The sequence below is a fragment of the Eublepharis macularius genome, chromosome 2, assembly GCF_028583425.1.
Source record: "Eublepharis macularius isolate TG4126 chromosome 2, MPM_Emac_v1.0, whole genome shotgun sequence".
NCBI classification, from domain to species: Eukaryota; Metazoa; Chordata; class Lepidosauria; order Squamata; family Eublepharidae; genus Eublepharis; species Eublepharis macularius.
In genome coordinates this window covers 99,193,870-99,219,208 of record NC_072791.1, presented here as the reverse complement: position 1 = coordinate 99,219,208, position 25,339 = coordinate 99,193,870, and the positions used below count along the sequence as shown (strand labels likewise).

The window sequence follows — 25,339 nt, the reverse complement described above, 5'->3', positions numbered from 1 at the left end:
GCAATCTGATCTGTGGAGCATGAAGAGGCAGGTTCTTTTTGGCAAGACTAAAAGATAATCAAGTTTTTTAAATTTCAGCCACACACTAACTTTATCATCAGTTGAGGTGAGATTTTCAGAAGTGACGACACTTCACAAATCCTGCTGACTACATTTAAATTTGTGATTACCTAGAATCACTTAAAAAAAACCAGTTTATTTAATAATCACAGCTGAATTTCTCTCGCTTTGCTCCAGACATGTGTCACTAGTTTTGTTCTCCAAGTACAATGCTAATTTTTCTCGAGTGGTGACTATGTAAGCAGCCCTTTGCTGGGCAGTTTATTCTTTACTTGAACTCTTTTGTTTCACTTGCTCTGGCTTCATGATCCATCTGAAATAATTTGCAATTCAAATTTCACACACGGAGAGTCACATTTACAAATGCCAAAAGTAGCAGAAAAAGCTGTGAGTCCCCCTCCCCCCCCCCCCACACACAAAATAAGCCCCAACAAAAGATGCTGAAGAATCCGTATTGTGCATTATTTATTTCCTGTCCTAAATGTTCATTACAGGCCTGCATTTATAGAAATAAAACATTTTAAAATACCATATAGTTACATTTTTTGTCAAACTCAAAAACACTTAGATAAATTAAAAATGATTGACTCTTTAAATGCTAACACTTTGTCCAATTTCAAACTTGATGAACACACATTTAGAACTCTTTGTGGGAGGGAGGCTGCTATAGTGATTTGTTGTGTAGGAGGAAGGCTTAACTACACTCATCTCTCTAGAAACAATCTTTTAAAAAGAGAGTTGGGTAAAGCTATAAAAGCTCCCTGAGATGCCTAATATCCCTAAAGAATGGATCAAAAAGCCATTAAGAAGGCCTCTCAGGGATCAGAGCATCCTTAAGAAATGTTTTCTATGTTACCAAAATCTAACTATCATCAATTCTGGGGAAGAAGCAACAAATGCAAATCTCATTTAACCAATAATAATAATTTTAAAAACCCTGACAATCAACAACAATGAATGAGAGGGATAGCAAGTATCCAGCAATTATACGGACAGCCAGAATGGTGTAATGATTAGCAAGTCGGACTAAGACCGTAAAGACTCAGGCTGAATGTCCACTATCACACACTATCAGCCTGGTCTACCTCAAAGGAGGACAGGAGAACACTGGAAGCCACTTTGGGTTTCCACTGACAGGAAAGCCACTATGAAATAAATAAATAAATGTTGGAAACTGCATGACCTTGGACATTCTACACTCCCTAACAATTATGAATTTTATTTTTTAGAGAATATGTAGCTGGATGTCAGGTACCAAGAAGGTTCTGGGCATTCCTTCTGCTGGTATCTTGTGCATTATGCTCTCCCCATTCTGTGGGGAAGACATGGACCTTTTGACCCCAAACAGTGCAGCCATGAAAATTATGCAAATTGAATAAATGTATGCAAATTTACAAAATTGAGGTAGTATATTTTGATTAAACTAGGTTTTAGAATACAGACTTTGGATTGTATTTTGAAAGAAAAGCCAGATGGTACCCAGCCTAGAAAGTACATTTACCTCATGGGCACTAGCTACCGATTGGTGAGTCACAAGCAAAGCAAATAACATAACTGAAAATGTTATTATGTAAATACGCCATGCTTATTTAATCTATCTAACATGCCTCAGTAAATACAGAGTTCTTGAGTTTTACTAGCACTTTTTGATGGGATATTTTTTAAATTAGTCCAGGACTCCAGTATTTATTTGTTTAAAATATTTATATCTGGTCTCATCTCTTTCAACTCATGATGGCTAAAAAGCAGAATTAGTTGAAACAACTGTCACATAGGCCTCCCGCATATCTGCCATGAATGTGTATGAGTTCTGCCTCTGGCTTCTGAGTGTGGGAAGTTCTTGGTTGCTCCATGCTGGTGGGTTATCTTACAAAAGTTACCAATGTTTACTTTCTCTTCCCCGCTCCGTGGAGCCAGTGTTCTTGACAGCCAGCTGAAGTTGGCTCATAGGGCGTTCCTTCTGAGGACCAAAGATAAGTTCATCTTTCTCACTGTCTGCTCTAAAACAATGTCTCACTACACCCCCCCCTTTTTTTAATGGTCCTCTTTCCCTTGGCAGGAAGATTCCTTATAACTAACACGGCTAGCCCCACATATGTCACTTCTGCCAATTTCCACTGTCTGTGCAACCTGTACTGAATGGATCTCTAATAAATTTACTTCAAATGGAACACCTGTGTGTTAACTGTGGAGAACCTGGGGACGTAACTGCCAGGGACTGACAACAACAAAAACAACTGTGTCCACTAACAAGATTAAAACCAACTCAAAAAGGCAGTTTAAAAACATGTTAAAACGTATTTGTTTACTTTATATATATCCTGCATTTCTACCCAATACGGACCCAAAGCGGCTTATATCACTCTCCTTTCCCCCATTTTATCCTCACAACAACCCTATGAGGCAAGTTAGGCTGTACATCTTTGACTGGCCCAAGGTCATCCAGCATGCTTCCATGGCAGAGTAGGCATTTGAACCTGGGTCTCCCAGATTCTAGTCAGATACTCTAACCACTGCACCATGCTGATTAATGCTACAATAAACATAAAGAACTGCTGGAGGAAGCATCTTGATACACTTTTAAGATATATTACTTAAAACCTGATCCAGTTGGAGGTATTTCAATGATACAGTTTATGATTTGCATATTTATAAATTCTTAGAACTAATAGTCACTAACATGGCCTATACTATTATTGAATGATTCAGAGGATTCTCAGCCTTTATTTCAGGGAGTCTAGAAAAAACAGTGTAGGGCTTGGAGTGTCAAACTAATGGCCCTTTTACACGGCCTTTCTAAACTGTTTTGGCTGCTGGTTGCTAGTGGGGGTTTTGCACCATTTCAGGTACTATCTGTTTGGCTGTCAGTTGCTAATGGATTTTCCCCCTTTTCAGACAAAGTGGCTTGTGCCACTTTTGCAATGCTGGGTTGAGTCTTTAAAAAATGTTTTTCCTATTCTCAAGTTTTCAATGTACTTTCTGTTTGCTGTGGAGTAGTACTTGAAAGGTCCATAGCACTTCAGTGCTGCCTTTTGTATTTTCCTGCCCAATTCCAGTGCGCTCTTTTCATTTGAACATATATAAATCAATGCTATAACATTGTCACAATAGGTCTAGCAGGTTATCTGAAATCCCAACTTTCATTTTTAAAAAACAGTAAGTCTGTATCAGACTCAGAGTAAGTCTTGCAGAGATATGTAGGCATGTGCGGTTCAGGAATCTGATTAGGAAAAAATGCCCGAATTGGACCCGATCCGTAAAGATTCAGAAATCCCGAATCAAAGCTTCCAAAGCATTCATAATGCTTTGGAAAGCTTCAGGGCTGAGTTTAAAGGGCCTCACCACTGCTTGCAAGCAGCGGCAGGGCCCTTTAAACAACACCCCGGCCTCAGCTCCAGCCCTCCACCCCCACTTACCTTTGCAGCATCAGTGGCAGTGGTGGCTCTGGCCCTCCCCACCACCCGCAGGACCGCAGAGGAGGCGGAGAAATCCCTTCTTGCCCCTCAAATGGCTGCCGCGGTGCCACAGCCATTTGAAGGGCAGAAAGGGTCAGAGGAGGAGACTACAGCCTTCCCTACCACCCTGCAGGCTCAGGAGGTGGTGGGCGGCAGAGGAGTCAGCTGGTTCCAGGCTGTCGCAGCCTCATGCTGCCGTGCATGCTGCCGCAGCAGCCCAGCTAATCACCCTCCCCCTCTCCCTCCAGCCAGGTAAGTGGGTAGGGAGTGGAGGAACTGCCCCAGGGGAGGGTGGGAGGTGGGGGTGGGGGAGTTGCTCCCCCTCACCTCAGTATGCTCCAAATATTTATGGAGCATACCGAAGCAAGTAAAATACCATCATTCCGAAGCAGCTTGCCGCATCGGAATTATGGTATTTCCGAATTTTTTTCTTTCTTCGGGTAACTCCGAAGCGGGAAACCCGAATCTTTTCAGGATGCACACCCCTAGAGATATGCCCTTTTCCTTATCACAACAGAAGGAGGCTAGAGACTTTTTTTTAAAAAAGCAAGCTGGGAATTCAGAGAACCTGCATTTATTAAAAAATAAATGCAAAAGTTCTGGTGACCCTGGGGGTGGGGGGAGGGGCTACTTCCCAGGCCAGAAAATGTGGCATTCTTTGAAATCACCAAAGCAATTTACATACAGTACATAAATGGATGTAAATGCTGTTTAAAACTGTCACCCCCATATTGCTTTATATGAAGTTGGGACAGCAACAGATAACAATTGATTAAAACTGAAATCTTAAAAGGGCCTACAACTGGGCAGACTGGGTTTAAATTTGTGCTTGGCCGTAAAGTCACTGGGTGTTCCTTGGCTGATCATTCCCCCTCAGCTTAACCTGCACAAGGCTGTTGATAGTATAAAATGTATAAAAGGTAAAGTAGGTAGACTGATTGCATAGATTAATCAGGGCTGGATCGACGGGGGGGCAGGGGGGGTAGTCTGCCCCCGGCGCCGCCAAAGAGGGGGTGCCAGGAGCAGCTGCCAGCCCCGGGAGCGCGCCTGGGGAAGTTGAACGGCATGGGCGGCCTCCCAGCCACCCGTGCTGCCTTTTGCCTTTCCTGCAGGACAAGGGGCGGCCGGCTTGCCGAGCGCCCCTTGTCCTGGGGAAAGGCGAATGGTGTGGGCTGCCTCCCAGCCACCTGCATTGCCTTTTGCCTGCCTCGGGAGGCTGAGAGGCCACCCGTGCCATTCGCCTTCCCCCCCACCCCCGCGGCAAGCCAGCTGTCCCGGCGCGCCGCGGAGCTGGCGGCGGTGGCGGCAGCGCGAGTGGCTTGGAGGCCGCCCGCGCTGTTCGCATTTCCTCAGGACAAGGGGCGCGCAGCAAGCCGGCCACCCCTTGTCCTGCGGGAAAGGCAAAAGGCAGTGCAGGTGGCTGGGAGGCCGCCCGCACCATTCGCCTTTCCCCAGGACAAGGGGCGCGTGGCAAGCTGGCCGCCCCTTGTCCTGCGGGGCAGGTGAACATCGCGGGCAGCCTCTGAGCCACTTGTGCTGCCGCCGTCGCCAGCTCCGCGGCGCGCCGGGACAGCTGGCTTGCTGCGGGGGCGGCGCCCCAGTGTGATGATGTCACAGGAGTGACATCATCACGCAGCACCAGGAGCACGCGCGTGCTATGGGCGCGCGCAACTAGCCTGACTACAGTTGCCCTGGGTGCTGGCAACCGTAGATCCGGCCCTGAGATTAATTAGAACTTTCAAAATATTTTAAACAGAGAAATCTCACTATGCATTGAGATACTCATATAATTCTTTTCCAAGTTTTCAAGATACAGATTTGTATGGTATAACAGAAGCAAAAGCAGAGATTAGGGATTACACATTTTTCAGTAGTATAACATATGTGAATGTAACATGGGATATGCCACATTAAAATTTATTTATAAAAACAAAAGCCTGAAGAAGAATGATATTTTTCTCCTTTTAAGGAAAGCTCCCTTTAGTCAATGAAAGTGTAAACTACCACAGGCTGTTGCTCCCAACAACTATGAAATAACAGGAGTTCAAAGCCTCCACCTATCCCAATGGCAGGAATATTTTAGAGAAGTTTTTTGAGTGTATGTATGGATGTGCACTATTAGGAGACAATAACTATTCAAAGAAGATATACAGCAAAAGCTTGGTTTTCCAGCACTTGATTATCCAGTAAGCAAGCTCCCCCACCTCAATTGCCATACCCCTGCATCTTTGGATAGTGCATGCCCTCTCTCCAACTGCGGCCTCTCAAGTTGGCCAGGTTAATACCTCCAGCTGTTGCTGGGCTTTTGACAGTCAGTGCCACCAACTAATATCATTCTCAGGTACTTCCTTCCCCTTCAGCCTGCCTCAAGCTGTCACCAGCCAGCTCTGCAAGAGGGCTCCCAGACAGCTGGCCTGCTTGTCTGACCGCTGTGGCTCCATGACTCAAAGGAAAGGGTTCCACCAGAAACAGGGCTGTTGCCATGGCATTCTCAGTATGGTGGGGTTTGGTCAGTGTGAAGGCCTCTGGATAGGGGTGGGGCAGAGCAATAGGCTTGAGTATCTGGCACATTTAATTAACCAGCACTCTGACTGATTAACCTAACAATAAAGCTTTTACTGTATATAACTTCAAAACTGGTGGTGGTGGTGGTCAAGAAGGAGTTCATACCTCTTAGTACCCAACTGACCATTTGAGAATTTGAGGCATATTATTTTTTTTAATCTGCCACATGTCACTTTTGTGAGGAAAACCGGGAGCAGTACACTTTGCTTTTTCAATCTTTCATTATGAAAGGTATTTCAAGCCTCAGCACACATCATTAAGTTCAGAGCAAAAATTGGCACTAGCAGTTCCAGACATAGGTGCAATCTCTGTTATACAATCAGAGGCAAAACTCTTTAATGTATCCACAGCTATGAACTTTATGGCAAAAGAACAAAGAGTAATGAGATTCTTGCATCAGAGTACTCAAGGCAATGTAACACTTCATGGCAACACCACTGCCGTATTAAAAACTTTTATTAAAATAGTTTCACACCCCAGTTTTTAAAAAATGTAAGTGAAGTAATAACCACATAGAAAATTTACCCCTCCAAAAATTCTCTTCGAAAACATACACTTTTTTTGCCTTCTATTTATGATAGCACAACATACTTTGGCTACCTCAAAGCAGCTGTAGATGAATTATACATCTACATATACAGCTTGGTGGGGTGACAGGAGGAGCAGAGCAACATAAAAAGCGAATGCATATTATTGGAAAACATCTCCGAGGACAGACAATTATTCTCTGAACTGTATACCCATTCAAATTCTTTACTATGTTTGGATCTGTTGGGTAGGTATATTGAAAGCTTGCTGAATGCCACCTACAGACATCAAATACACTTTCCTTGTAAATAGCTGCCAAAAACAAATAGCTTGTAACAACATGCAGCCTTGGAAAAAGTTTATTAAGCAGCATGAGTATCCATTTCCACTCAGTGTGATATCTGAAACATGTACGTGAATTTAATTCTATGCCTTAGTGAATAATACATTATATATTTCCAGTGTTGAAGTTAAAAACTCATCTGCTAGTTAATACTAGATATTTATTATTTTATTTATTTAAAACATTTCTATGCTGCCTTTCCACCCAAATAGGGTCCCCAAAGCAGCAAACATCCAAGCATTTAAAACATTACAGTGGCATTTTAAATTATTTATACAATTCCACAATAATAATAATAACTGTGCTTATATACTACCCTTCTAGGCAGATTAGTGCCCCACTCAGAGTGGTGAACAATCAGTGTATTATTATCCTGACAATTCAGCTGGGGAGCACGGGCTGAGAGGAGCAGCTTACCCAAGGCCACCTACTGAGCTCATGGCAGTGGTGGGATTCATACCAGCAGAGTGCTGATTCGCAATTCAAGCTCTTAACTATTATGCTACAAAATATAACACAACTTGGGGGGGACGGCTAATGAGAGTTACTGGGGGTATCCCAAATAAACAAACAAACAAGATTTCATCCACTGCTGGAAGACAGTTACATAGAGAGAGAGACAGACAAATCTCACTGGGAAGTAAATTCCAAAGTTTTAGCATTACAACCAAGAAGGCCCTTCCTCAGTAAACCACTCCTCTAATCTCAGGATCTCTAATCTCCTCTAAAGCAGGATCTCCAAAGATTACTCAAGTAGGTTCATATGGGAGAGGGTAGTCCTTAAGGTATGCTGGCCCCAAGTCAAGGGCTTTAAACACCTTGAACTGGGTGCCAGTTTATACAAAAAAAGAGACTGGAGTGATATGGTCCCTACTAGGGGTCTGCAATTCAGGTTCAGTATTTGGTAAAAAATACCAAACTTTACCTCATTCAGTTAAATTTGGTATTACCTAATTTAAATCTTATCAAATTTATGGAATTTAACAAATGTATTTGTTTCCAGCACGGGATCTGTGAAACTGACAGCCCAGGCAGCAGGAAAAGAGGCTGTTAGTTTTACAGACTCTGTGCTGGAACCCGTGCGGGGTCTGTGAAACTGACAGCCCCTTTCTCCTGCTGCCCGGGCTGTCAGTTTTACAGACCCTGCATCGGTTCCAGTGCAACAGCCCGGGCAGCAGGAGAAAGGGGCTGTCAGTTTTACAGACCCCGTGCTGGGTTCAGCCAATGGGCTGAAACCGGTGCGGGGCCTATGAAACTGATACCCCTGGCTTCAGCAGCTGGTGTGGGGCAGCTGAAATGCCTCGAACCACAAACTAATTCCCGAACTGGGAAAAGGTCGGTGGTTCGTGGAACACTACGAACCATGAATCACATGGCTCGGCGGGTTTTTTTTTGGTTCGTGCCCATGTCGAGTTGTAGGTAATTTGTGGTTTTTTAAACTGGTTTGTTTTGCTGTGTGTGGGGAGCTTTGGTTGGGCTTTTATGGGGAGATGCTTTGGTTTGGCTTTTACTTATTATGGTTAGTGTTTATTTTGCTGTTCTTCTGTGGAGGTTCTTCTGTTTTAGCCTGTTGTTGGGGCACTTTGTTTGCTATTTTATATTTCCTTATTAGATTCACTTGTTCTTCTGCGGGGGGCGGGGGGCGGTGTTCCTGTGTATTCCCCTGTTGTGGGAGTTTTGTTCTGTAAATTTTTGTTAGTTCTTGGAGGGGGCTGTTTTCCCCTGTTGCTGGAGCTGCTCTTTCTTTATAATAGTTTGTTGATGTTTCTGTTTTCTGTTGGCATACAGGTTTGGCTTATCCCAATAGGGAATAATAGTGATTGTAGGTGGCCGGAGGCAACTACTTTGGGGGCCATAAAATGCTCCCCTTGGGGTCCAATCTTCCTGAAACTTTGGGGGTCTTTAGATGACAGTCAGAAGTAGGTCCCTTGCAAATTTGGTGGATTTTTCTTGCAAAATGCCCCCCCTAGCCCCCCCCCGGATAGCTCCCATAGTTTTCCCGATAGACAATAATAGAGATTGGAGGTGGCTGGGGACACCATCTTTGGGGGGGGGGGCATAAAATAGCCCCCTGGGGTCCAATCCTTATGAAACCTGGGGGGTTGTTAGAGGACAGTTAGAGGTAGGTCTAGATTTGGTGAAATCTGGTAAAAAAATGACCACTCCCCCTCCCCAGGCCACCAGAAGTTTCTGAACTGAGTTTGCCATAGGAAACAACAGCCAAATTTTACTGAATTTGCTCTGTATTGCTGAAACAAACTGGAGAATAAATTCAGTATTCAGGGGATACTGGATTTTTTTTCCAGTTCAGATTTCCTAACCCGAATCAACCTAATTTTTTTGCTGTGCACACCTCTAGTTCCTACAACCCACTTCAGTCAGCATTCAGGCTGCTGTATTCTATACTAACTGCAGCTTCCATACAATCTTCAAGAGCAGCTATATGTACAGCTCACTGCAGTAATCTAATATTGATGTTTCAAGGGCATGTACCACAGTGGCAAAATGCCACCCCACCCTCTCAGGAAGGACCACATATGTATGGTATTCTTTATGTACTGTTTTATTCTTTAAAAATTTCAGCATCTAATTGTTTCCACATCGGGGGAGACAAAAAAGCATCTGACTCCTGGAACATAAATGCTACGTCTTACAATGTGCCCAGTGTTGGAATGTAAACTAAATCTTAAATCTTAAGAAAAAGGTGAAAAATGAAGAAATATGAAAATCACCTAAGTTCCAGTGCTATCAATGGGGAAAGGACACAGTTGACAACAGATGTGAATTCACACCAATTGTCATAAATATGTCTAATTTTCTTGGGATTGCATGCAGAGTGTATACTGGAGACAGTACATGAATGGATAAACAAGGGCCCAAGGATGAGGCTGCTCAGATCACATACTAATGCAACTTCATGTTTTGAGATGGTGGCCAGCTTCACTACATCCAGATTTTACCCTGGTTTGAGGTTGTCTGCATTGTCCAGGTCAAGGCACAATCTCAAATGGATTGAGATTTGGTCCTTCCAAGCCTTCCAGTTCTGGTTCCCAGCTGCTACTACCTACTTGAGCCTAGCACTATCTAGACCCAGTGCAGAGTGCCAGAGTAATTTTCTGAACATTGGGGAAATTAAACTGGTTAAACCAGACTCACGTCTGTTTTTTACTTAGTCCTGTTCATAGTATTTGATGGGTATCACATATATGATGTTCCACAACATGTGTAGTTAGGGCTGCCTCAAACCAGCTGTCTGACCCAACTGGCTACTTCTCATATTGCCCCACTCAAGAGCAGCAGTTGCACAGATGGTGAGCGTGAGGGAGAGACAGAGAACCTGTATGGGGAAAATTTCTAAAAAATGGTACCATGTGATGATCTCTCACTTGCTCTGGAGCATGCATAATTCCCTGTTGCATACTTGCATCATTAAACTTCAGACCAAGCAGTTTAAAGGTGAAAAAAAAAATTAAAAAAAATGGTACCATGTTAAGATCCATGCTACATTCAGCACTGCAAAAATAAGACTACCTAAATGACTGCCAAGCAGTCAAACAACACACAGTTACAGGGCTTTTTTTCTGAGAAAAGAGGTGATGGAACTCAGTGGGTTGCCAGCACAGGGGGCAACTCTTGGCAGGAGGCAGTGGTACCACATGCATGTGCGCAAAGTGCGTGCATGTTCCCAGGTTCACACAATGACATCACTTTAGGTCAGCTGGAACAAGGGGGAATTTTTTAAAGTTTAAATCGCCCTCAGCAAAAATGGTCACATGGCTGGTGGCCCCTCCCCCTGATCTCCAGACAGAGGGGAGTTTAGATTGTCCTCTGTGCCGCTGGAGCAGCGCAGAGGGCAATCTAAACTCAACTCTGCCTGGAGATCAGGGGGTGGGGCCACCAGCCGTGTGACCATTTTCAAGAGCTGCCAGAACTCCATTCCACCACGTTCCAGCTGAAAAAAAGCCATGCATAGTTAATATGTGATAATCACTGCTGTTATTTTTAAAAAATCCATATAGGATAGGTATATCAAAAGTTATTGGCCACGATGACTAAATGGAACCTGTATATTCAGAGATAGTATAAATATGAATGCCAGTTGCCAGGAAACAATAACAGGTTTAGCTTCCATTTTTTGCTTGAGGGCCTCCCAGGGGCATCTAGTTGGCCACTGTGAGGAAAAACGATGCTATACTATTAGTTTCTATTTCAGACAGACCTTTGGTTTCAATCAGCAGTGCTCTTTTTATGTTCAAGCAATCTCACTTATAGATTGGTGGTAGAGAGTAGTCTTTAATAATTTCATGATTAAAATAGAGAAGGAAGAACAATGTATGTTATCCTGAGTTCCGTGGACAAAGGGCAGGATAAAAATGTACAAGAGCCAAGCAGAAATATGTAAATAAAGCAACATCAGGTAATTGTTATGGAATCTTGAGGATTATTAACAACAAATTGTCTAGTTTTTCAACAGTTTGAGGTGACTGAAAAAAATTAACAAACTGTCTGAAAGACTCAGGTTTTTTTGGAATGAAATTGGTGAGTCCTACATGTCGTTCCTTCATGGTATTCAGTAGTTTTTCTATAACTATGCAAGAACATAATTTGCCACCCCTATATTAAACCACTTCTTTAGAAAAAGAAGAAAATGATCGCTCTTCTACAATAATTCAGATCTGGAGTTCAGAATAAATCATGAGAACATGTGTGCAAAGGAAGAGTCTTTACATATATTCTCTTTGTTTTACTTTACTGTAAGCTGCTTAGAGATAGCATGGTAGCCAGTCTATAAATATAACAAATAAATATATTGATGAAGGACATGACAACCACCAAACCACAAATGCTCAACTCATCTATTCATTTATTCCAGTCCTGATCATGTCTGTAACAGTCTGCTGTAGTCAGCAAATAGGAGAATCTCATGCTGCTATTGAATATACAGAGCGGTCGACTTCCGGTTTGGGATTCATGGAGGTCTAACGCAGCTCCACTTGCGGAGCTGACCGGACTGCCGTTTTAACCGGCCGGTGGGGTGAAAATAGCCCGCGGCCGACTGCTCTCAGGCGGGGAGCAGGCAAAGAACGCTCAAGACCCTAGGGTGAGTTAGATCTCGGACGAGGGGGGGCTCTACACAACGGGTCCCCTCCCGATCCTTGAGGTCCCACCTTGCGACGGGTCGGCTATAATCTCTGCGGCAGTTTTGGGGCCAATTCGGCTGGCACAAGACCTACATACCCAAGCTTCGATTGGGGGAAGAAGCTGAGAGGAGAACTTAAAATCAAAACAGCGATTACAACCCGAGAAAAGTGAAGAGAAGGTAAAGATCATTATCTTCTGATACGGGACAGATTGATAAAAACAGAGAGGAAAAAAAGTAGATTTTTAAACTGCAACAGACTAGCGAAAAGGAGGGGAAGACTCGGCAGGAATTGTATTTGAAAAGAGACTAAGTTTAAAGAAGTTATTAAAGAAATCGGACTATTGTTTTGAATACCTGTGGCTTTGGAGCTGTGAGAAAAAGACACCATCGCGAGATCTGCTGTGGGAAGACGGGAGACAGGAAGTGCGTAATAACAATAGAGCGGCTGGAGAGAAGCGGCCCTTGCTGGAGGGCAGGAAGTAGGGAATCGCCATTTTTGAAAGGGGAAGGGCCGCGGCTTCAGCGGAAAAGGAAGTAGGCCATCTTGGATTACAAAATCATAGAGAAACCATAGAGAAAAGACGCCCGACATTTTGGACTCTTTAAAATTTAATTTTTGCAAGAAGACCGGGACATTTAAAACAGAAAAACGTTAAATTTTACGCCACGGAGTTAAGGAAGAGAGCGGATTCGTGGGAGCGAGCTAAAGCAAGCCCCACGATGTCAAAAAAAGAGTGGCAATCGGCAATAGAAAACCTGGATAAAAACCTGGACAAAAAACTTTTAGATATGATTAAAGAACTTAAGGACACGAAATTGGAGCTGATAAAAGAGGTTAAAGAGGTTACGCAGACAGTAAAATCGGAGCTGTCAGAAGTGAAAAAAGGTATGGAAACAATACGAAGTGAATTACAAGGAACGCAGCAGAGAGTTAAAACAGTAGAAGACGCGATGGAGAATTTAGCAGACACGCAACAAACAGAGATGAGATTGGTGAAGGGGAGAATGTCAGTTGCAGAAACTAAACATATGGAGAAGCAGCTACGTTTTCGTGGCTTGCCAGAAGTGGAAGGAAAGTCAGCGCAAGAACAGATGACTGAGGTGTTGGCTGAATACCTGGGGAAGGAGGAGGAGGAAGTTGTGGCTATCCTAGATGTGGCATACCGTGTGAATTCGAGAATAGCAACCCAAAGGAAACTACCAAGAGATGTGATTGTGCAGTTTACAACACGAAATATGAAAGAGAGGATTGTGACAAAACAGTTTCAAGATCCATTGGAGATTGATGGCAAGACGATCATTATAATGAAGGAACTGCCCAGATCAGTGTTATTGGACCGGAAAAAATATAAAGTGCTAATTCAGATTTTGAAGGACATGAAAATCAGGTACAGATGGGAGTTACCGGAAGGAGTGTCCTTTGAGTTTGGAGGGGCCAAAAAACGCATCAGATCTGAGCGAGAGATGGAGCGATTTATTAAGGACAATGAAAAAGACTTACCAACAAGATCATGAATATGGAGTGTAAAGTATTATCTTGGAATGTAAATGGACTAAACTCACCGAATAAGAGGAAAAATATTTTTCACTGGCTACTAAAACAAAAATGTGATATTGTTTGTTTGCAAGAGACCCATATTAGAAAACAGGATGTAAAATATTTAAAATCCGGAAAACTGGGCAAAGAATTTGTAGCGGCCTCTAACAAGAAAAAAAGAGGAGTGGTGTTGTACATAAAAGAGGAGCTACAGCCAAAATTTGTTATGAGTGATGTGGAAGCCAGATTTGTAGCAGTGGAATGTATTTGGAATTTAAAGAGAGTGTTGGTAGTCGGACTTTATGCACCTAACGGTGCAAAAGAAAGCTTCTTTGAGGATTTAAGGAAGCATTTAGACGATCTTGCATATGACCAGATAATTCTTGCTGGAGACTTCAATGGAGTGACAGACTTGGAACTAGACAAAAAGACTACAACGGCACAAAAGAAAAGAGGACTATTACCAAAGCTTTTTTTTGAGTTGATTCAACAAGAGACTCTTGAAGATGTATGGAGGAGAGAATATCCTAAAAGCAGACAGTTTACTTTCTATTCTGCAAGGCATTTTACATTATCAAGAATTGATATGATCTGGGCCTCAAAAGACTTAGCGTTATGGACTAAGGAGGTAGAAATAATGCCGATGGTAGGCTCAGATCACAACCCAATTATGTGGAAATTTGGAAAGAGGAGAAAAAGGAAAGCATGGAGAATAAATGAGGACTTGTTACAGGAAAGAGAGAATATGGAAATATTGAGAAGAGAGACAAAGTTTTTTATACAATACAACGTGAATAAAGAAGTACCAACCAATAAAGTTTGGGATGCTTACAAGGCGGTTGTAAGGGGCATACTAATGGATTTAAATGGTAGAGCAAGAAAGAAGAAAGAGGAGAAAAGACGAGAGATTGAGGAGAAAATAAAAGCCAAAGAAATACAGTTAAAAAAGAGACCAGGGAAAAAGAAGATATACCAGGAAATTAAAATACTTCAAGAACAGCTAACAGCAATGAGCAACAAAGAATTGGAGTGGAATCTTAAAAGACTGAATCAAAAAGCGTTTGAGGGTGCTAATAAACCTGGGAAGTACCTGGCATGGCAATTGAAGAAGAAAAGGGAAAAGAAAATAATAAATAAAATTTGTGAAGATAACAAAACGTATTTGGAGCAGACTACCATTAGTAGAGCCTTTTATAAATTCTACGCTAAGTTGTATAATAAAAAAGAAGTAAACAAAGAATCAATAGCGTCATATTTGGAGAAAACCAAACTTCCAGAAATCTCGGAAGCTTGGAGAAATAAGTTGAACAGTGAAGTAACTGACGAGGAAATAAGTAAGGCAATACAATCGGCAAATCTAGGAAAGGCGCCAGGGCCAGATGGACTTACGGCTAAATTCTATAAGACAATGGCTAATGAACTGGCACCATTCCTAAAAGAGGTGATGAATGGGGTTTTAAGGGATCAAAGGATTCCAGACACTTGGAGTGAAGCGAACATATCATTGATCCCAAAAGAGGGCCAAGACCTGACTAACGTGAAAAATTATAGACCCATATCGCTACTCAATAATGACTATAAAATTTTTGCGAAGATATTGGCGGAGAGATTGAAGGGGTGGCTCTCGGAAGTTATAGAGGAGGAACAAGCAGGCTTTTTGCCAGACAGACAAATAAGAGATAATTTAAGGACAGTGATCAATGCTATTGAATATTATGACAAGCGTTGTGACAAAGAGGTTGGTTTCTTCTTTGTAGACGCTGAAAAAGCGTTTGACAATTTAAACTGGGACTTTATGTTTGCCACTATGGAAAAGCTACAATTGGGAGAAAGATTCATCAGAGCAATTAAGGAAATTTACAGAGACCAGACTGCAGCAATCGTGGTGAATGATGAATTGACCAAGAAATTGACGATAAGTAAAGGAACAAGACAAGGTTGCCCGTTATCTCCATTGTTGTTCATTTTAGTATTGGAGATTCTGATGATACAAATACGTCAAGATGAGGAAATTCGTGGAATAAAAATAAAGGACTATTCATATAAGGTCAGAGCATTTGCGGATGACATAATGTTAATTGTAGAGGACCCATTGGAGAACATGCCAAGAGTGATAGATAAGATCAAGGAGTTTGGAGACTTGGCAGGTTTTTATATTAACAAAAAGAAGTCAAAGATATTATGTAAAAATATGACTAAGCAGAAACAACAATTATTAACGGAAACAACGGACTGTGAAGTAACAAGTAAAGTGAAATATTTGGGAGTCGAATTAACTGCAAAGAACATAGATCTATTCAAAAACAATTATGAAAAACTATGGACTCAGATAGAGAGAGACTTGATTAAATGGAATAGACTGAATTTGTCATGGTTGGGTAGGATTGCAGCAGTTAAGATGAATGTGTTACCAAGAGTAATGTTTTTGCTACAGACAATACCAATCATCAGAGACTCTAAACAATTTGAAAAATGGCAGAGGAAAATATCAGATTTTGTTTGGGCAGGCAAGAAGCCTCGAGTGAAAGTGAAAGTTTTACAAGATGCAAAGGAAAGAGGCGGAATGCAACTGCCCAATCTGAGACTTTATCATGATGCAATCTGCCTAGTTTGGTTGAAAGAATGACATTAAAGAACAAGAAACTATTAGCCCTAGAGGGATATAAAAAAATATTTGGATGGCATGCATATTTATGGCATGACAAAGTAAAGGTCAACTCGATGTTCCTGCATCACTTTGTACGGAGAAGTCTATACACAATCTGGAAGAAGTACAGAATTTATCTACAAGAAGGAACCCCCTTGTGGGTGGTTCCGTATGAGGTGATAGACCCGAGAGCTGTTGATAATGAACAACAATGTTTAACGTACAAAGAAATAACTAAAACTGAAGCATCCAAACTCAGAATAAAGACACAAGAGGAACTATCACCTAACTACGACTGGTTCCAGTATAGACAGATCAGAGACTTATATAATTCGGACTCTGTAAAGGGAGGTATACGAATAGAGAACTCGGAACTAGAGCAGACCCTTCTTAAAGAAGATAAGAAAAGAATATCCAAGGTATACCAAGTACTGTTGAAGTGGTATACCGAGGATGAGATAGTTAAAACACAAATGGTGAAATGGGCTATAAACTTTAATAAAGAAATAACAATGGAGGCATGGGAATACTTGTGGAAAACTACAATGAAGACAACGACATGTATTAATATCAAAGAGAACATCTACAAAATGATCTATCGTTGGTACATGACACCAAAGAAAATTGCGCTAGGGAATTTGAATACTTCTAATAAATGCTGGAAATGTAAGAAGCATGAGGGCTCCCTCTATCATATGTGGTGGTCGTGTGAGGTAGCTAGGCAGTACTGGGGGGAAATAATAAGAGAAATGAGTGAAATTTTACAATTTCAAATTAATAAGAACCCAGAACTCCTGCTACTGAACTTGGGAATGGAGGGAATTCCAGCCCAATACAGGACGTTGATATTTTATATGACAGCAGCAGCTAGACTTTTGTATGCGCAAAAATGGAAAGTACAAGAAGTGCCAACTGTTGAGGATTGGATTTACAAATTGCTGTATATGGCTGAAATGGATAAGATGACAAGAAAACTGAGAGATCTGGACTCAGGGCAGTTCAACACAGACTGGGAGAAGCTGAAACAACACCTGGAGAAGAAATGGGAGGTGGGAGGAAAACTGTGGCAGTTTGAGAACTACTGAAGCACTGAAGTAGAGGGGGGAGACTTTACCGGGGGGAGAAGAGATAAATGTGAATTAATAAGCAGTCAGATTAATAGATTGATATATATATAGATATATACAGGTTAACAAACAGAACATAGATAGAAAATAATTAACTATAAGGATTAAATATAAGGATTGATTAACTAACAATATTTTCTTTCTTTTTGGTAAGTTTTGTACCAAACTGAATGTCTGAAGATATAGATGAGTTAAATTGATTGACTACGTGATGAGAGATATATAGAATTATTACAAAAAGATAGAATGAGTAATATATAGAGAATAAGTCAAATTGTTTGATATAAATGAATGTATGATCTATATGGTTTATGATATATAGAAATATTTGAAATTGAAAAATGGGATAAATTGTTTATCTAAGATGGAAACAAAGACTTACAGTTTGGGCATACAATGTTAAAAATAGTTAAGGATGTACTGCTTAGAATAACGGAGAATATATATTTGTTTTAGATAGAGGAAGCTAATAAAAGTAAGGGAAAGGGGAGAAAGGGTTGGAAAGCTGTTGGAAGTCAACAAAAAGGGGGGGAAAGGGAGGGGGTTAGAGATGAAAAAATTGGGGAAAATTGAATGTAAATGTAAAAATAATGGATTCTAACCCAATAAAAATTTTTTTTAAAAAAAAAGAATATACAGAGCGGTCAGGTTCATGCACTTTTTCAGGAGTGGCCCTAGTAATTAGGGAAATGAGGAATTTTCACACTATTATGAGATGTTTGAGGCATAAAAGAACGCTTACCTGGGAATCCAGATTCTTACGAGATGATGCAGGTGTGTTGGCATAAGAGCTGATAGAGGAGCTGGTGTTAATGTCATCAGTGCTGAGGTTGTCTATAGTGTCACTGATCCCACTGCTGACCGAACTGCTGTCATCCCAGCTAGATTTTAAAAATATTTTAAAATTCATTAACCAAATAAATAATTTCTCTAGTCATCAAGGAGCTAGAAAACATAAAGGGTTTTTTTTGTAATCTCATCTAATTTAATTGGTTTAGACTACATGTGAGGGATGTCTTGGCTCACATAACAGAAGGACTTGAAGGCTCAGTGGCAGAAGGTTCTAGGTTCAAATAACTTTACTTGAAGAAACTCAGTAGCAAGTGCTGGGGAAAAATCTTTCTCCACCTGAGATCCTTCAGAAGTACTGCCAGTCAGAGAAGGCCAACGGCTCATATGTCTGTAAGAGGCAGGCCTAGGGAACGTCTACACGTGATTCTTTTAAAAACTTGCATCCTACTGCTAATATTGATTTCAAAATATTAAGAAACCATAGGTTTTCACTAAGTCTGTTTTTACACAATAGAAAACTAATAAAAGACATTGAGATGAGAGCAAAAGGGACAGATATTCCTTTTCAGAATTAACCACATCAACATTATTATCTACTGTATCTTCAAGTGTTCCAATTTCAAAGCATTTCCAATTTTGCAGAGTATTTCGCAACAGTTTTTTGCATTTGCCTCTATTGGAATGTCACTGTTATTGCCAGTTTAATTAAGGGGAACTGACAGCAAGAGGCTTGTTACAGGTCCCATAAATACATCTGTGGCAGCACCGATAGTCTCAACCCCCTGATCAACTCTCTACTCATCAAAAACATAAACTTTCACCCTCCATTATTTAATTTGGAATTGCCTGTGAAATTACAGTGAACTTTACATCTACCAGTACAATAATAAGTAGTTACACCCTTCTAAGCCCACTTACTTCACTAGACATAGAAGGATGCAGTTCTGCTTAGGATGGTATTGTATAACCCTCAGGAAGGCTTCCCAAACAAGCTCTTCTTTGGAAAATGTGTGAAACCCACTAACATCATATGTAATTATTATACACATAGATGTATTTGTTGTTATTATTCAAGCCTTGTAATACAGACATGTGCAACTACCTACAGAAAGGTTTTATGCTTTTCCAACCTCGAAAGTATATCTGTATACTTTCAAAAAATGTGAAGTGATCTGAAAGGAGGGAAGAATTGTGGTTCAGCAGGGGGTGGGGGTGGGGGAACAGCTAACAGATTAGAACAAAACATTGCTAGTTCAAAGAGGAATGTGACCCCATATGCAAGCCCCCTTTCTCATCTCTGTAAAACTCTGGTTATCATCTTAAGTGCATTTGACAGGATAATATGCCCTTTCGTCAACCCTCAACACCTAGATGTGAACTACTGTTCCCACATTGGGCCATGTGTAGTATGAGAGGAAGATGAAAGCAGAAATTCATTCAGGAGTTGCCAACTGGCTTTAGTTTCCAAAGTTTCAACCAGTGAGTGACTATATTGTTCATCTAGTCTTGCCAACTGTTATATTCATAGCTGTACTGAGCAGCAAATAAAAGATGCTAGCATCCTATAACAAGATAGAGAAATACAACCTTAAAAATAAATCATAGCTGAGAAAATACTTATAAAAGAAAAATGTATAAACAAGGAGTTAACATTTACAAACTCTTCAGAGAGGGTCTCATAGAGGAATTAGAGCTGGCTGTTTTGGACTTAGATGAGCAGTCGGGCACATTGGTAAGCACACCTCACCAATTTCAATGGACCTTGGGCCAGACTAAAGACTGGTTCAGATGGTTTGGAGACTCGGAATGTGCTTGCACACTTCTTCCTCCAACTCTCACATATAAATCCCTCCCTTCCCTAGTTTAACTATAGCTCTATTACATCCACACCATTACTACAATTAAATTTTATCAAGACTGTCAGTAACCCTCTTTTGTTAGTCCACTTCAAACCAGTTGCCTCTCCATCCCCACCGACTCCTGCTCCATTGCCCATTGCCAGTAGGTCACCATTCTTGCTCTGGCTATTCATACCAGGTCTGGTTCCAGCCATTCCTTCATGCTAGTGCCACCGTCTGCCAGTAGATGCCAGCTTAAACATATCGTTTTGAATTGCAACCAACAACCCAAAATGCTGCCTGGCCTCTGGTAGGGATTTTTTGAGGCGCGTGTGCATAAATCAGTATTAAGTTGGGCAGAGGTTTATTTTAAAAGTAGGCTTTTAAAGTAAGATTTCCCTGCAAATCTGGGGTTTGCAGAAACGTAAAAGATATCAGTGATGGGCCCTGCTACATGAATTTGCCTCTTTGCAACAGGTCTAGACCTTGGCTGTTAGATACAGTGAGAGAACACAAGATAAAGAATGCATGACACAATGTAAAGACCACAACAATATGTGAGAAAAAAGGGGTGTGTGTGTCAAAAATGGCAGATCTGTTTCACATGAACTCAACAAGCTGCCTTAGACTGAGCCAGACTATTCGGCTATCAGAATCAGTACCCTGATTGGCAGCGGTTCTCTGAGATGTCAGGTTCACATCATCTATTATCTGATCCTTTTAACTGGAGATGTCAGGGATTGAACCTGGGACCTTCTACATGCTAAGGAGAAATATGCTTTCTTGTCTCCAGTTATCCAATTTACCTCCTTTTTTCTTTGTCACAATGTCATTATAATGGCTTGAATCCACTACAGCATTTCCTCAGATAGAATGATTTCTGCCCATGGATCATGACTTTCTTGCCTCCCCCCACCCTCAGCAGCCCCAAATGACCTCTGAAATTCAGAGGGCTGCATCAGGAGGGGTGGTGATAAAGTTGTGATTGACAGGCTGAAATTACTCCATCCGCAGAAACACTCTAGTGGACCCTAGTATGTTTCCCTATTTCCAGATTCACGATAAATACTGTTGGGCAGAAATGGGGATATGCACAGCAGGTAAATCAAGTTAGACATTAATGAGGAAGAAGGAGGAACTAAACATACAGCAGCTGTTTTGCTGTTGATTTTATCACTTTTTTTTTACAGGGCACTGGTAAAGATTACAACAGTACAATCAGGAAGAGACAGCAGGTTCAACTGGCCCTGGGCAAAGAATGCCCTGTGCCACCACCTAGATAGATTGCTTATAAAACTAATATACATAATAGCCATCCATGGCTAAAGCCATTCGGGGCATCAGCACATGTTTTCCAAGAAACTGGGGAAAAGGAGAGCACATTAAACAACCTATTCAGTTAACCATGGATAACTGACTAGCAATGTTACTTTTTGTGAACAAGAAAACATGGAAAAAATTGTAAATGTTTTTTCCTGCTCTACAAACAAAATGTCATGTTAGAATGTTTGGGTAAGAAATACTGTACAAATTACAGACATTCAGCAGATCTAAGAATGTATCAGCACTCCTCTCAATAGTAAATAACATTATATGCACTTTAGATTAGGTAACGGTAAAGATAGTCCCCTGTGCAAGCACCAAGTCATTACCGACCCATGGGCGGACATCGCATCACGACGTTTTCTTGGCAGACTTTTTACAGGGTGGTTTGCTATTGCCTTCCTGAGTCATCCACACTTTACCCCCAGGAAACTGGGTACTCATTTTACCAACCTTGGAAGGCTGAGTCAACCTTGAGCCGGCTACCTGAAACCAGCTTCCGCCAGGATCGAACTCGTGAGCAGAGCTTGGGCTGCAGTACTGCCGCTTACCATTCTGTGCACGGGGCTCTTTAGATTATTTCTTTAAAAAAGAAGCTAGTTTACATTTTTGCCATGCTCCAGTTTCTCAATAGTCAAATTCTAAAGAGTGAAACAGAAACAAAAATGTGACAGCCTTCTTAATTACAGCACTCCAGATTGTGAGCAACATTAGGAGCACAGCAATTTAGCTAGGACGATTAATAACTTCTGATGGAAAAAAGAATAACTACTCAGCCGTAACTTGAAACCCTATGTACTTCCTTTTATTCAATCAAGTGAAAAGCCAATTTGGATACTGGAAATTGTGTGTCCTTCAACTTGTATTCATTTTGCATACTCACATCCAATATTAATCAAACAATGCACATGTCACTGAAGAGTAAAACACAATTTAAAAAACTGAAAACACAATTTAGGCAGATCTGTGGAAGCCACGTCTAGCCATGGAATCTAAATGGGACTTCCTGGTTCAGAGCAAAATGCCTCCGACAGTTAATGTGACTCAACAAGCAGGTGAGAGCTGTCGACTATGAGCTCCTTTTGGGTTTTCTTATGGCATGTTTTTGGCCACTAATGGAAACGGGATGCTGGACTAGATGGAGCAGTGGTCTGCTCTAGCGTGGCTGAAATGCAGCCTGAAGAGTAGGATTTTACATTTACCAAGAAAATATGTAATAAGTTCTCAAATAATACTAGACTCCATAAAGCATGAAACTCTCATCCAACACACTGTATAATTAATGGAGGGCTGCAGTTACCAACCTTGGCATCTCAATCAAGAGTATAGTCCATTTTTCATGTACAGAGGAGACTTTTAAACTTCTGGAGGCTCCAAAATCCAACATCAATAGTTGGTTACCTAAACCAGCATCTCATTACCAAATTCCTAGTATGCTTCATGCACCCATCATGAGGAAATAGCATTACAATAAAGGAATATTTTGCAGGAAAGCAGTATATGCGCAAACTTAAGTACAGTTATACTCTTCTAAGTCCATTAAAGTCAATGGGTTTAGAAGGATGTAACTCCTTGGGGTTGTCACAGAGACTGCTATAGCAACCAGACGTTAGAAACAGAGGGCTGACTGATATATCCTTAATCAGGGCCCCTTACTGCAAGTCATTCTGTTGGCAGCCTAATCTTTAAGGCACCTCTACAGTAATAATGACAGCAACAGGTACTAATACTACCACTCTCATAAGAAAACACTTTGCGTATTATCAACCACATCTTAACCTTACACTCCTTTTGTGGAGTTCAGGACAGCCTATAGTGGGTTTGTCATGGGGCTCAGTGAGGGTGAGGACTCCTCAGAGGAAGAAGAGCCTTTGGTAACCAGCTGAGCTCGATCTGGTGCAGCAGAAGCTGGTAATCAGCAGGAACAGCTGCTGACAGATCAGAGCCTACTGCTGGCAGCTGAGCCAGAAGCCCTGACACCCTCCAGCAGCAACACCACCGGTGAAGCCCAGCCAGCAGATACCAGAAGCCTTCAGTCAGCAGCTGAGCCAGAGACACCAATACCGTCCAGCTCCAGCACCACTGGTGAAACACACCCAAGGACGCCTAACCACCACCACCCTGCTTCACCCAGGGAGAGGAGCAGACAGAAACAACGTATGGAGCTGCAGGAGAGGCAGCAAAGTGCACGCTTCCTGGCCAGATGCCAGATGCTTGGGGAAAGCAATGAGGAGTAAGCACAGGATAGCTCTCAAGCAGCTGGGCGCAAGCCCAGCCTCTCTCTATAAAACCTAGCCACAGACCGCCAGGAGGCGTGGAGGCAATGCATCAGTTTCCTGCTCCCGCTGCAATCACTGCCTGAAACCTTGCCTGGCTCTTGTATCTTTTGGACCACGCCCTGAATCTTACCGGCTCTGACCTACAGACCCACTGACTTGGCTTTCGGATTTCGGACTTGGCTCTTGGACTCTAGCTCTTGAACTTTGGACTTGGCTCTGGTCCTTTGGCTTTCAGACTTTGGACTTAGGGTATTGGAATTCGTGCACTGCCCTTGGACTGGACTGTGACAATCCTGCTTGGGCTGACCACACCCATGACACAGTTATCTCATTTTCTCCTGTGAGGATAGTGCTGGATCTGCTAGGGATAAAAATCATCAAGCCTTAATTGTAACTGAGTTTATTGTCCTAGAATACACAGCTAACAGCAAAGCTGAACTCTTCACACTTTAGCTATCCACCCACCCCAAACTACAGGGGCTGAAGAGGTCTAAACAACCCCAACTAAAAGGCACATCACCCTCAGAGAGGCAAAGCTAAAAAAATAGCAACTTACCAAGGACACACAATGAGTGAGGATTTGAACATGATGTTGTACAATCAAACATCTGTCTGACCATGATCACCACAACCTTTCTTTAGAGAGAATGGTTGCTCCTCCGCTGTGAACCTTTAGGGTTTCTCATTATGAATTCAACAACAGGGATCAGTCCTTACTGGGCAGCAGACTATTCTTCGGTCAACTTAGCATGTGGATAATGCTGAAAGTTCACATTTGGTATGAACAGGTGCCTGGAAGTATTGATCTCTGGTAACATGCTTAAAGTAGCCCCGTATTGAAAAGGCATCCTCAGTTAAGAGTTGTTTGAGCCAACTGCTCAAAAGGGTATTGTTTCCCACTTATAACATTACATTCCTATCATGCCAAAGCTGCTGTTGCCAAATTCTGCATGTTTACTGTAGCCAACCACAGGAATTCAGCCTCTTCAGAAAAGCAATAGGACAAAAACGGATGGTTTTCAAGAGCAGTGCAAGGGATATATAAACTCTACGTTCTAAACAGGTGGGCATTGCCAACAGCCCAACTATTTAAGACATTTCAAAAACAACAACCAAATACAAACACAAATCTGGCAAAGGTTAAGTTTCATATTGTACAGTCATTCAACATTTTCCCCCAAAGCATAATTACTACTCACAGTTTTAGTCTATAGAGAATGGGCAAGTATACATATGTATGTGTTGTCATGTTTCAGCCAACTTATAGCGATCACAGCAAAGGGCTTTCAAAGCAGGTGAGAAGCAGAGGTGGTTTGGCGTTGCCTTCTTCTGCAGAGCTGTCCTTAGTGATCTCCCATCCAACTACTGATCTTGCTTAGCTTCTGATATCTGACAAGATCAGGCTATGCCATGCTGCTTCCCCCCTCATGGGCAAGTATGCATCCAGGTTTACCACTCATGCTTATAGAAATGCTCCAAGCTACACAATGATAGTCCACACAACAGTAATATTTAGATGTTTTTAGGTAGTCTGATAGTTTGGGAAGGCAGCACAGTAGAGCCTAATTTCCTCAGATCTCATAAGCTATGCAGGGTCAGTACCTGGATGGGCAACCACCAAGGAACAATCTGCAGAGGAAGGCAATGGCAACACACCACTGCTTCTCACCTGCCTTGAAAGCCCTTTGCTGGAGTCGCCATG

At 41.8% G+C, this 25,339-nt stretch overlaps 1 protein-coding gene across 1 annotated transcript in view; it reads right to left on the bottom strand.

The window, feature by feature from the left end:
* Positions 1–25,339, bottom strand: part of NAV2 (neuron navigator 2) — a 377,156-nt gene that overhangs the window by 80,987 nt on the left and 270,830 nt on the right. Inside the window, exon 13 of the mRNA XM_054972286.1 lies at positions 18,148–18,286. Within this exon, the coding sequence (XP_054828261.1) occupies positions 18,148–18,286 (139 nt within the window). The remainder of the gene's footprint in view (positions 1–18,147; positions 18,287–25,339) is intronic.